The sequence below is a fragment of the Mastomys coucha genome, unplaced genomic scaffold (genome assembly GCF_008632895.1).
Source record: "Mastomys coucha isolate ucsf_1 unplaced genomic scaffold, UCSF_Mcou_1 pScaffold9, whole genome shotgun sequence".
In the NCBI taxonomy this organism is placed as follows: domain Eukaryota; kingdom Metazoa; phylum Chordata; class Mammalia; order Rodentia; family Muridae; genus Mastomys; species Mastomys coucha.
The window spans coordinates 56,224,070-56,235,889 of NW_022196915.1; the positions used below are offsets into that span (position 1 = coordinate 56,224,070).

Sequence of the window (11,820 nt, forward strand, 5' to 3'; positions counted from 1 at the left end):
GAAATTTGTTGACTGTCATCCAATGGTCTCTCTAATTTGGTAATTGGAGAAATGGGTCCAATATTGTAAATCTATATACACTTTCAGCTTATTTATTCGTGATAGTGTCTGGCTGTGTACAAGATAAGGGTCTTGAAATCTTGCTTCTCCTGTCTCAGCCTCTCTATTAGTAGTATTGTTTATTTCATGTTTTTACCCTATACTACGGTTTTCAGAACAACTTACATATTTTAAAAGTATTTATATACCCAAAAGAAACATAGACAATTAACTAGGGAGGTGGCTTGAAAGAGAACAACAAAGAGTGAGACTGAACACTTTGTTTGACGTTTGTAACTCTTGTATCAAGTTTGAAGAAGAGGACTTTACAAGTTACTCTTTCTCTGAGATGAATGCTTTTCCAAATTATCACAGCTAATGAACCAAATTCTTAACCTCACCTAATGTCTGTGCCACCCTCCAAGCAGAACCATTGTTCACTGAAACAGTTGGTGAAATACTTTATGGATAGACTATCTTAATACATACACCATTTCTTAAATGAATGTAACCTGTTCTCTGTGGGCTGAGAATAAAGTCACTCACTCAAGTCAAATAGCTTTGACCATAGCAGGATCTGAACCCAAAAATCGAGCCTACAATTCATTTCTTGGTGCAGCAGAACTGTCAACTCTCAGCTTAGCTACTATGGAGGTAAAATCCTTTGGTGATGTGAGTGTCATTGAAATACAGCCTTATTATAATGAAATCCAATCTCTAAAAATTGTTCTTATTTTGGGCTTGTACCACAGTAAGAGCCAAGATTTTAAACTCTACTAAATACAAAACAAACAAACAAAAAGACTTTATATATTTATGTTCATTTAAGAAAATACTAGTAGTGATGTATTATTTTTAAGTATACACTTAATATGTTTGGAGTTATTTAAAATTTATATTGAGAAAAATGTATTTTCACTATTGCTGTAGACGAGCATCTACATAAGACTTAAATTGATTTTTGTTTTATATCAAACAACTTTTATAATACTTATTTTTATTGTTATAATATTTTATAAATTTTAAGGAATATGACAAAAAAAGATATTGTAGGTATTGAAGGGGGGGTCTCTGGGAGGAGTTGGGGTACAAAAGGGAAACAAGAATGTGATTTAATTCTATTTACTTAAAATATGTTTTTAAATGTTAACAAATTCAGATAAAGTTAAAAAAAAAAAAAAGAAAGAAAGAAAAGCAGCTCATTTTCAGGAGGAATGTCTGTGAGGTACAGAAATAGGTTTCCCCTTCATGGCAATAGGCCACCAAACTCTGTTCTTCTCAGTTCCTGGCTTTGCGCACAAACATCATCCAATTACACTCATTCCCATCAGTTGTAATGATGCAGAATTCTAGGACACCACTGTGGTATATCTTCCAGACTTGGTTAACTGCCTTGTCTGTCCACTCCAATACTTCCAAGGAGTGACTCTGCTCACCAATTAGAGGCCCAAAGCAAGTCGGCACATACACCAACATCTGTTCCCACAATGGACTGGCGGAGAACGAGCTGCCTTGGGAGGGATAGTCTTGTTTTGCTCTCTATTGGTGTGTCAGGAACAAAAGTCACTGGTCTATGATCAGGGCAATCTATGGGATAGGCTCTCACAAAGAGTACACCAAATGGTAAGCAAGGTTGCCATGCTTGTATTGGAGTCTTCCATTTGCAGTGAAGATGGTACAAAAGACAAGCTGTCTGAGGGATACATCTACATGACCTGTCCCCATGGCAAACGTGATGGAAGAGACACCACGGGTTCTAGGCTAAGACCAAGTTCATGGAGGGAAACAGATTCTAGGGAAGCCAGGTTGTGTGAGGTAGAGAGTGCCATGCTTACAGAGTTGGTGCTCATGGCCACGGTGTGGATGGAGTCACTGAGGATACTGTCAGACATCCAATTGACCCAGTTTGCAATGTGTCTGACTATAGGAAGCTCCAGACCATTCCCATGAATAGGTATCACACCACCGGGTCCTACAGCGTCTGCTGTAAGGTTGTTGCTCACAGAATCCACAGAGAGAGGTTCACGACTTCTGGAGCCATTTAGGATTTGGGAATGCTCTCCTGTAACACCATCCATTGTAAGCTCCTCTGCCATTCCACCTGTGGAAATTGGGCTGGTAACCCTAGAAACATTCTCCTTAGTGATTGTTGTGTCCAATGTTATTTTGTAGCCATCATTAGGAGGAAGACTTTGGGCACCATGTGTGCTTACAGAGTGAGAGTTTATGGAAACAATGTTCTAACCCAACATTTCTTTCCTTTCTTTCTTTTCTTTTCTTTTTTTTCCAAGACAGGGTTTCTCTGTATAGCCTTGGTTGTCCTGGAACTCACTCTATAGACCAGGCTGGCCTCAAACTCAGAAATCTGCCTGCCTCTGCCTCCCAAATGCTGGGATTAAAGGCATGCACCACCACCGCTTGGCAAAGATTTATTTATTTATTAAATGTAAGTACACTGTAGCTGTTTTCAGACACCCCAGAAGAAGGAGTCAGACCTTGTTATGGATGGTCGTGAGCCACCATGTGGTTTCTGGGATTTGAACTCAGGATCTTCAGAACAGTCGGTGCTCTTAACCACTGAGCCATCTCTTCAGCCCCTAATCCAATATTTCCATTGACCTGAGAGGGATCTAGTGTTGAAGGGTTGTTGGTGATAGATAATGCTGTATTTCCATCAACATTTATAGAGTTGGGGTGGATATACTGAGGAGGTGGTCTGTCAGCTAAATAAGATAAAAATGCCAGGTTGAATGGTTCTAGGTGGTGGAGGTAACTCACACCTTACTCCCCGATCTCCAGTGCCCATGGGGAGTGTCAGAGACAAGGCAGAAGGCGAGAGTTCAGGGAGGGACCCAGATTTGGAGTTGCCACTGGAAGTCCTGGGGCAGGGATGGCACTGTGAGAAGTGGCAGCCAAACCCAGGTGACTTCTTGAGACTGGCAGGGCATTGCTCACAGAGGATGAAGACAACTGCTCTATCCCCACTGGACTCAAGTTCCTGTTATTCATCCTGCACGTCCAGTGTAGGGGCCGGTTTCTGATAGCTGCACGCTGGGGCCGGTGTCACATGCTACCACATCCTGCCGGTGGCTGTGCCTGCCAGCACAGCCCGACTCTTCAGACGTCAGTCCTGACGCTCTTGCCTCCCGGGCCCCACCCAGTCAGGCCCTCAGCTTTCACAGAACGGCATCCTCAGGGGAGGTTTCTGGCTTCTCAGCCACTTGGAGCCATTTCCAACACATGCTACCTGCTAAGATTACATCAATATCAGATAAGCAATTTAAACAGACCTAAAAGCTCTGAAATAGAAGCAGCCATTTAAACAAACAAACAAACAAACAAACAAACCAGGACCAGATGGATTAAGCACAGAATTCTACCAAACATTCAAAGAAGAATTAATTCCAATACTCCTCAAATTCTCAAATTAGTTCACAAAATAGAAACAGAAGGAACATGGCCCAATTCACTTTTCACCCTGATGCATAAACCACATAAGGACCTAACAAAGAAAGAATTACAGAACAATTTCCTTTAGGAACATAGATGCAAAAATACTCAAATACTTTCAAACTAAGTCCAAGAATACATAAAAAAAGATCGTCCACCATGATCAAGTAGGCTTCATCCCAGAGATACAAGGATGGTTCAACATACATAAATCAATAAATGTAATTTACCATATAAAAAGCCAAAAGACAAGAAACATCTGATTGTTTCATTACATGCAAAAAAGGTCTTTGATAAAATCCTACACCTCTTCATTATAAAGGTCCTAGAAAGGATAGTGATTCAAGGGGCATACCTCAACAAAATAAAGACACTTCAGCAAGCTCATGGCCAGCATCAATACAAATGGAGAGAAACTCAAAACAATTCCACTAAAATTAGGAACAAGGCAAGATTGTCTTGAAGTCTTAGCTAGATCAATAAGGCAAATGAAGGAGATCAAGGGGATACAAACTGGAAAGAAAGAAGTGAAAGTATCTTTATTTGCAGATGATATTGTAGTATGCATAAGTCACCCTAAAAATTCTGCTAGAAAACTCCCATAGCTGGTAAACACTTCCAGCGAAATAGCAGGATAAAAAATTATGCCATGAAAATCAGTAACCCTTCTATGTACAAATGACAAATGGACTGAGAAAGAAATCAGAGAAACAACACTTTTAAAATAGCTTCAAATAATATAAAATATCTTGGAGGTAACTCTAACCAAGCAAGTGAAAGACTTGTACAGTAAAAAGTTCAAGTTGTGGAAAAAGAAATTGAAGAACATATCAGAAGATGGAAAGATGCCCATGATAAGCAGGATTAACAGTAAAAATGGCCATCCCATCAAAAGCAATATACTGATACAATGCAATCCCCATTCAATTCTAACACAATTCCTCACAAATCTTGAAAAGATAATTTTCAGCTCCATATGGAAACACACACACACACACACACACACACACACACACACACACATTAAAAAAAAAAAAAAAAAGGAAAGCTAATACAATCCTGAATATTAAAAGAACTGTGGGAGGTATTACCATCCCTGATGATTTCATCCCTGATGATTACTATAGAGCTGTAGTAATAAAACCAGCATGGCATTAGCATAAAAACAGACACATTGATCAATGGGATCAAATTGAAGAGGCAGACATAAACCCATAGACCTACAGACACCTGGGTTTTTTGTTTGTTTGTTTGTTGAATAAAGGAGCCAGAATCACAGACTGGGGAAAAAGACAGCATCTTCAACAGCATGGTCAAACAGGATGGCTACATGTAGAAGAATCCGAATAGATCCATACTTACCACCCTTGACAAAACTCAAAATGGATCCAAGATCACAACATAAATCCAAATACACTGACTCTGATAGAAGAGAAAGTGGGGAATAGCCTTGAACTCACTGGCATGGAAGGAGACATTTTGACCAGAACACTGATAGCACAGGCACTAAGTTCAACAATTAATAAATGTTTCCTTATGAAGCTGGGAGGCTTCTGCATGGCAAAGGACACCATCATTTGAAGAAAGCAGCAGCCTACAGAATGGAAAAGATTTTTGCCAACTACATATCCAATATAGGGCTAATATCCCAAATATATAAAGAACTTGAGAAACTAGATATCAAGAAAACAAATAATCCAATTTAAAACTAGGGCACAACCAGGCAATGGTGGCACACACCTTTAATCCCAGCACTTGGGAGGCAGAGGCAGGTGCATTTCTGAGTTCGAGGCCAGCCTGGTCTACAGAGTGAGTTCCAGGACAGTCAGGGCTACACAGAGAGACCCTGTCTCGAAAAAAAATAAAAACAAACAAACAAACAAACAAACAAACTGGGGCACAGAGCTAAACAGAGACTCCTCAATGAAGGAAACTGGAAGGGCTGTGAAACATTTAAAGAAATATTCACCATCCTAGCCATCAGGGAAATGCAAATCAAAACTACTTTGAAATTTCATCTTATACCTGTCAGAGTGGCTACGATCAATAAAACAAGTGATGGCTCATGCTGGTGAGGATGTGGATTAAGGGCAACACTCATTCATTGCTGGTGGGAGCAAACTTGTACAGCCTCTTAGGAAATCAGTGTGGTGGTTTCTCAGGAACATGAGAATTGGTCTACCTCAAGATAGAGCTATGCTACTCTTGAGCATATCCCTAAAGGCCACTTTCATCCCTCCACACAGGCACTTGCTCAACCATATTTGTTGCTGCTCTATTCATAATTAGAATTGGAAACAACCTAGATATATCTCAACAAAAGAATTGATAAAGAAAATGTGGAACATTTACACAGTGGAGTACTACTCAGCTGTTAAAAACAATGACATCATGAAATTTGAAATTACATGACAGAACTAGAAAAAAATCACCCTGAGTGAGGTAACCCAGACCCAGAAACACAAACATGGAATGCATTCCTTTATATATGGATATTAGCTATTAAGTCAATAACAATCAAGCTACATACAATCCATAGAACCACAGAGGTTAGGTATAGGGTAAGGGATTGGAGACTACGTGTAGATAGTTGTTACTTCTTTTTTTTTTTTTTTTTTTTTTTTAGGAAAAGGAAATATAATAGTTATGAATGGATGGAGAGGTCTGGAATAGGAGGATCAATAGGGAAGAGGAAGGGAGACGGAAATGAGATATGGAATACAGGGAGGGACAGCTAATATTAAGGACCATTTGAGGGGGGAGGTATGAAAACTCTATACATTAGAAGCTTCCTAAAATACATACGAATATGAAGGCAATTCAAGTGAAATCACCTAATAATGGGGGAGGTAGAGTCCTAACTAGCCATCTCCTGTCAACATATGAAGCTGCCGCCACTGCAATTGAGTTATATCTAATTGAGATGTTGACCAAAGGGGTCCCACAGGTCTCTTCAAATAATCCAGGCTGTTGTCAACACTATATAGGTTTTGCTCCACAAACTGACAGCAAGATCCCATTGCTGAAACCAACACCTACATAGCTCATTTGAACACTGAGAAGTCCAATTGTACCTACATAGAGTTTCCACCTACATGCTAGCATCTTTTGTAGAGGAATTTTAATCCAAAAAAACATGGCTGCTCTGGCAAGGGATCACATCCAAAGATCTTCTAAGTCTGTGTGATCTAATTGGACTACAGACACCCTCTTCATATGCACCTTTAATCTTAAACAATGATATACAATTAAGGGACAGACAAAATGACAAATCAGAAAGATTTGACAGAATGAGTCAGAGGTAGAATATGGCCAACTCTGAGGAGAGAGAGAAAGAGAGAGGGGGAACAGATAGAGACAGACAGACAGGCAGGCAGGCAGGCAGGCAGGCAGGCAGACAGGCAAGCAGTTAGTTAGTTTTACCAGGACAGTTTTACAGAGACAGGTGAGCTTATTCAGCATTAAGCCTCTGAGACAATTACCTCTGGAAAATAAGTTATTTTTTACAGTCTTTTGTACAAGTCTGAATGCTATCAAAGGAGAAAGAAACACCAACCCAACCACAAACCCTTTGCTCTACAATGGTGTCCAGCCTGCAAGATATGCTAGAGCAATGAGAGAGGAAAAGCTGTGGGAGTGACCAATCAATATCTGATTTGATTTAAGGCTCATAGCACAAAATGGAATCCGTACCCAACACTGCTTGGATGACCAAAAGCCAGAGACTAACTAGCACAGAGGCCTGGGGTAAATACTACTGTTTTTACAAAATATTACTGTTCAAAAAAAAAAAAAAAAAGACTCCTAATGACATTGTGTGACCCTCATAGATCAGTGTCTTGCTTGTCCATATTTTATCATCATATCCTCCTGGAGCAGCTGGGAACAAATACCCACAGCCAGACATGATACAGAGAGCGAGAGACCTCAGAACAACCAACTTCTAAACTGGATGTCTCTATCAAACCCTCCCTTCAGGGCTCAGGTGACCCCTCAGAAGATGAGGTGGAAACAAGCAGAGGGTGTTACCCTCCTGGTTTGAGGCCTGCCTCTCATAGCCACACTTCTCTGCCCATCTCCTGCTATTTGCCACGCCTCCAACCTGGTTCCAGTTACATTTGGAAGCTCCACCTCCGCAGAGAAAAAAGGAAGTCGCTGATTGGACTGACATGCTGACGTACTTGGGGGTGTGGTTTTGCCTGACTTATTCTACCTGTTGGTGGGAACAAAGGTATTCATTAAAGATTCAAGATGGCTGAGTGATAAAGGCTCCTGTCTAGTGTTTTAAGGTACCTTCCTCGTGGGTAGGTATAATGTTGGCCATCTTATCTCTTCCTATCTCCTTCTGTCTCCTCTTATCTCTTTCTAACTTCATATTCCAGGTAACCCACTGTTTTAACATTGCTGCTGGACAGTAACAAGAGGGGATGGAGAATCAAGAAAACAAGGCCCCCTGAATCAACATGATCACGTGAGTTCACAGAGACTCATGAGCAGACATACCAGGCTGGCACAGGGCCTGCTTCAAGAGATGACTCAGTGGCTAATGGTACCGCCTCCAGGCCTGGTAACGTCAGTTTGAACCTTGGAACTTAAAATGATGGAAGGTGAAAACCAATTCCTATGAACTGTCTCCTACTATCACACGTACCCTGTGGCATATGTATGTATGTATGCAACACACACACAAATAAATGTAATAAAAATGTTAAAGCTACAACAAAGGTTGTCCTATGTGACCAAGAAATCTCACTAGCAGGTATGTACTCAGATAATAATATTTAATATTGATTTTTTTTAATACTTTCCTTCCAAAGTTGAGAATAAGACAAGCATGCCAACTTTAACCATTTCCTTTTAATGTTGTACTAAGGAGTCCCAGCCAGGGCAATTAAACAAGAAATATAACTAAAAGACATTAAAGACTGGAAAAGGAGAACCAAGATGTTAGTTACAGACAAAAGGATTGTCTGCATACAAAACTCTAATCTATAACTAGGTCATAATCTATATATACATTATATATAATATAATATACAAATGTAACAAGATCACACACTACCTGACCAGTGTGTGAAATGCAGTCATATTTACTATGTAGATGTAGCAAGCAATTTCAAAGTAACAGACTAACAACATCCAGATGTTTCAGAAACATTTTAAAAGGGTGTGTGGTACCTGTGTGGTGGTGATTATGGGGGAGAAGAATGGGAAAGTGCTGGTGTCGGGGAAGGGGTATACACCAGTGCTGGGAATGTAAATTAGGAAAACTGTGGAAGTTCTGCACAAAATGGAAAGTAGAACTCCTAAATAGCCAGAAATTTTACTCGCAGGTACAGACTCAGATCATCAAAATTGGTGTTTAAAGGTAATTTGGCTCATGTCCACACTATAAAGAGAAGGAATTCTACCATTCATCAGTGCATGGCTGGAAGTGGAGGACAGCATGCTAATGAAATAGGCCGGGTCCACCAAAGGAAAGGAATGTAGCACGGTTTATGGCCGTGGTTCTCCACCTTCCTAACACTGCCACTCTTTAATAAAGTTCCTCATGCTGTGGTGACCCCCAACCTAACACTGCAACTCTTTAATATGGCTCCTCATGCTGTGGTAACCACCCCCCCCAAAACCAAAACATTATTTTCCTTGCTTCTTCACAACTGAAATTTTGATCTTATGAATTGCTATGGAAATATCTGTTATTTCTGATGGTCTTAGGTGACCCCTGAGAACTGCTGATATGTGGTGTTGGTTACAAAATCTCCTTACCTCGACCTTGACAGTAGATTTGACTTCCAGGGTTAATCAAGGCAGTATGCAATGTCACTCACTGTCTTGTTAATCTGGGCCTGTGTTCTTGGCCAGCTCTGGCCAGCCCCAGTTACAAACACATCCCTATACACTGTCCATCTTCTTCGCCCTGGCTGTTCCCTACAGTGAATGTCTCATAGGACTCAGAAGTGAGTAATGATTCTTATCTCCTAACCCTGGGAGTATAGACCAAGCACACCCAGGAGAGGGTGCCATGATCTCACGGGCCTCACATGGGCCACTTACAGCCCCATGCACTTTCCAAATATCTCCCAAGATACATCAGCCTTTGCTCACGGGACTCCCCCTCCTCTGTGGCCTCGTGGGATCTGTGCTAAGAACACTCACCTGGAAGTCGAGCAGGCCACAGTGTCTCCAAGCAGCTTTGAGCTGCTTCTTGTAATGCTAGCATCATCTGAGCCAATCAGGGAGAAGTATGGTGATTACACAGAAGTTAAATTTTTCTTCCTTTTGAGACAGAGTCTCTATTATGTAGCTGTAGCTGTCCTGGAACTCTCTAGGTAGACCAGGCTGGCCTTGAACTCACAGAGATCCGCCTGCCTCTGCCTACCAAGTGCTGGGATTAAAGGTGTACACCACCACTGCCCGGCAAGATACAGATTCTCAACAAACTGAATACTTTATTTGGGTACCAGAAAGTTTACAGAATTATGTCAGACTTTAAGCAACATGCTTCTTTGAAAATATGCATTTCCCCCCACAAAATTTTGTTTGGGGCTGTGGTTTAAGAAGCGGACTGAGGCAAATGTGAAGACGTTTGTTCCATGACATACTATACTGGAAATCTGGAGGCCTGCAACAGATGGAAATTCAAACTCTTGTTATAATTGGTTCTTTTTTTTTTCAAGACTGAGTCTCACAACATAACTCTGGCTGTCCTGGAACTCACTGTGTACACCAGGATGGCCTTGAAATCACAGAGATCCACTTGTCTCTACCTCCTGAGTGCTGGGATTAAAGGCACCAGTACACCTGCCATGTATATGTATATGTGTATGTGTGTGTGTGTATGTATATGTGTACATATATATGTATACATATATGTATATGTATATATGTGTGTATATGTGTGTGTGTATGTATGTACATATATGTGGAGAGAGAGAGAGAGATTGATTGAGATTGTAAAATTACCAAAATGCACTGATTTGGGCAGATGAAACCATGTATTCTTTTTTGTTTCTTTGTTTTTTGTTGGTCTGGTTTGTGTGTGTGTGTGTGTGTGTGTGTGCTTTTTTTTAAGACACAGTTTCTCTGTGTAGTCCTGACTGTCCTACAACTCATTCTGTAGACCAGGCTGGCCTTGAACTCAGAGATCAGCCTGCTTCTGCTTGTGCTGAGATTAAAGGGCTTTACCACCACAGGTAAATGTGTTAATGTTCTAAACCTTATAGATACATAGATTTATTTATCTTCTGTTACTAGGGTGAGGCCATCTATTCTATCATTTCCTTTCTGGGTTCTCAGATACAAGCCTGGTAGCATACAACTGTAACAAAAGCAAATTCAAGAAGAGGAAGAGAAAAAGAGAAGGGGAGATGATGGAGACAAAAGATAAGGAAGAAGGAGGAAGGAGGAGGAGTACTCACTACTGCAACCACCTTAAAGTCCGCTCCTCCAGGGACAAAAGCTGAAACTCAAAGGTTGCACAGATTTATCTTCTGTTACCAGGGTGAATATTATATTAGTCAAAGTATGAAGAAGCAGGCAGACTTTTGAGTATTATGAGTTTTTTTTTAATAAGCATGGGCATATCCATCCACGACTTGAAAACTATAATAAATGTGTCGTGATTCTTTTTTTTTTTTAAGATTTATTTATTATTACAATTAAGTACACTGTAGCTGTCTTCAGATGCACGAGTAGAGGGCATCAGATCTCATTATAAGTGGTTGTAAGCCACCATGTGGTTGCTGGGATTTGAACTCATGACCTTTGGAAGAGCAGTCGGTGCTCTTACCCACTGAGTCATCTCTCCAGCCCCTGTGTCGTGATTCTTTAAAAAAAAAAAAAGAAAGAAAGAAAAGAAAAAGTTGTTCAGATTCTGTTGGGTGTGTTTCAAGTAGAATGGACGCACGTGATCAAGCTCCTCCTCCCTTCAGGAAGGGGCAGTGCCAACAGGAATATTCTCCCACCTAGCGCGCCGCCGCACGGAGATACCGCTAAGCACACAGTTGCCGAAACGGGAATCCAGAAAACTTTTCTAGGAGTGAGGAAACAGCCATCCGTCGTTGATTTTTGAGCTGAATCCGTGGGGTTCCGGATGAGATAACTCCAGGAAGCCTCCAGAACCCAGCATGCACACAGCTTCTGCCGCCTGGGCACATCACAGCCCCCGCCTCGGGCCCCTCCCGGAGCGCAGACCTTGGAGGAACTTCGTGATGCAAACTGTTCTGCTACTGGTGAGTAAGGCGCGACCTGAGCGCGGTGCCCGAAGCGGGGAAGCCGGCGGCGGCGAAGCGGGGAAGCCGGCGGCGGCGAAGCGGGGAAGCCGGCGGC

General features: G+C 41.3%; 1 protein-coding gene and 1 pseudogene across 1 annotated transcript in view; one reads left to right on the top strand and one right to left on the bottom strand.

Moving 5' to 3' along the window:
- The window catches only part of LOC116084751, a 5,928-nt pseudogene extending 2,868 nt beyond the window's left edge, over window positions 1-3,060 (bottom strand).
- An 8,361-nt stretch (window positions 3,061-11,421) lies between these two features.
- Window positions 11,422-11,820, top strand: part of LOC116084931 (tumor necrosis factor receptor superfamily member 10B-like) — a 14,181-nt gene continuing 13,782 nt past the window's right edge. The window contains exon 1 of the mRNA XM_031362234.1: window positions 11,422-11,723. Coding sequence (XP_031218094.1) covers window positions 11,619-11,723 — 105 coding nt within the window. The 5' untranslated portion in view covers window positions 11,422-11,618. The remainder of the gene's footprint in view (window positions 11,724-11,820) is intronic.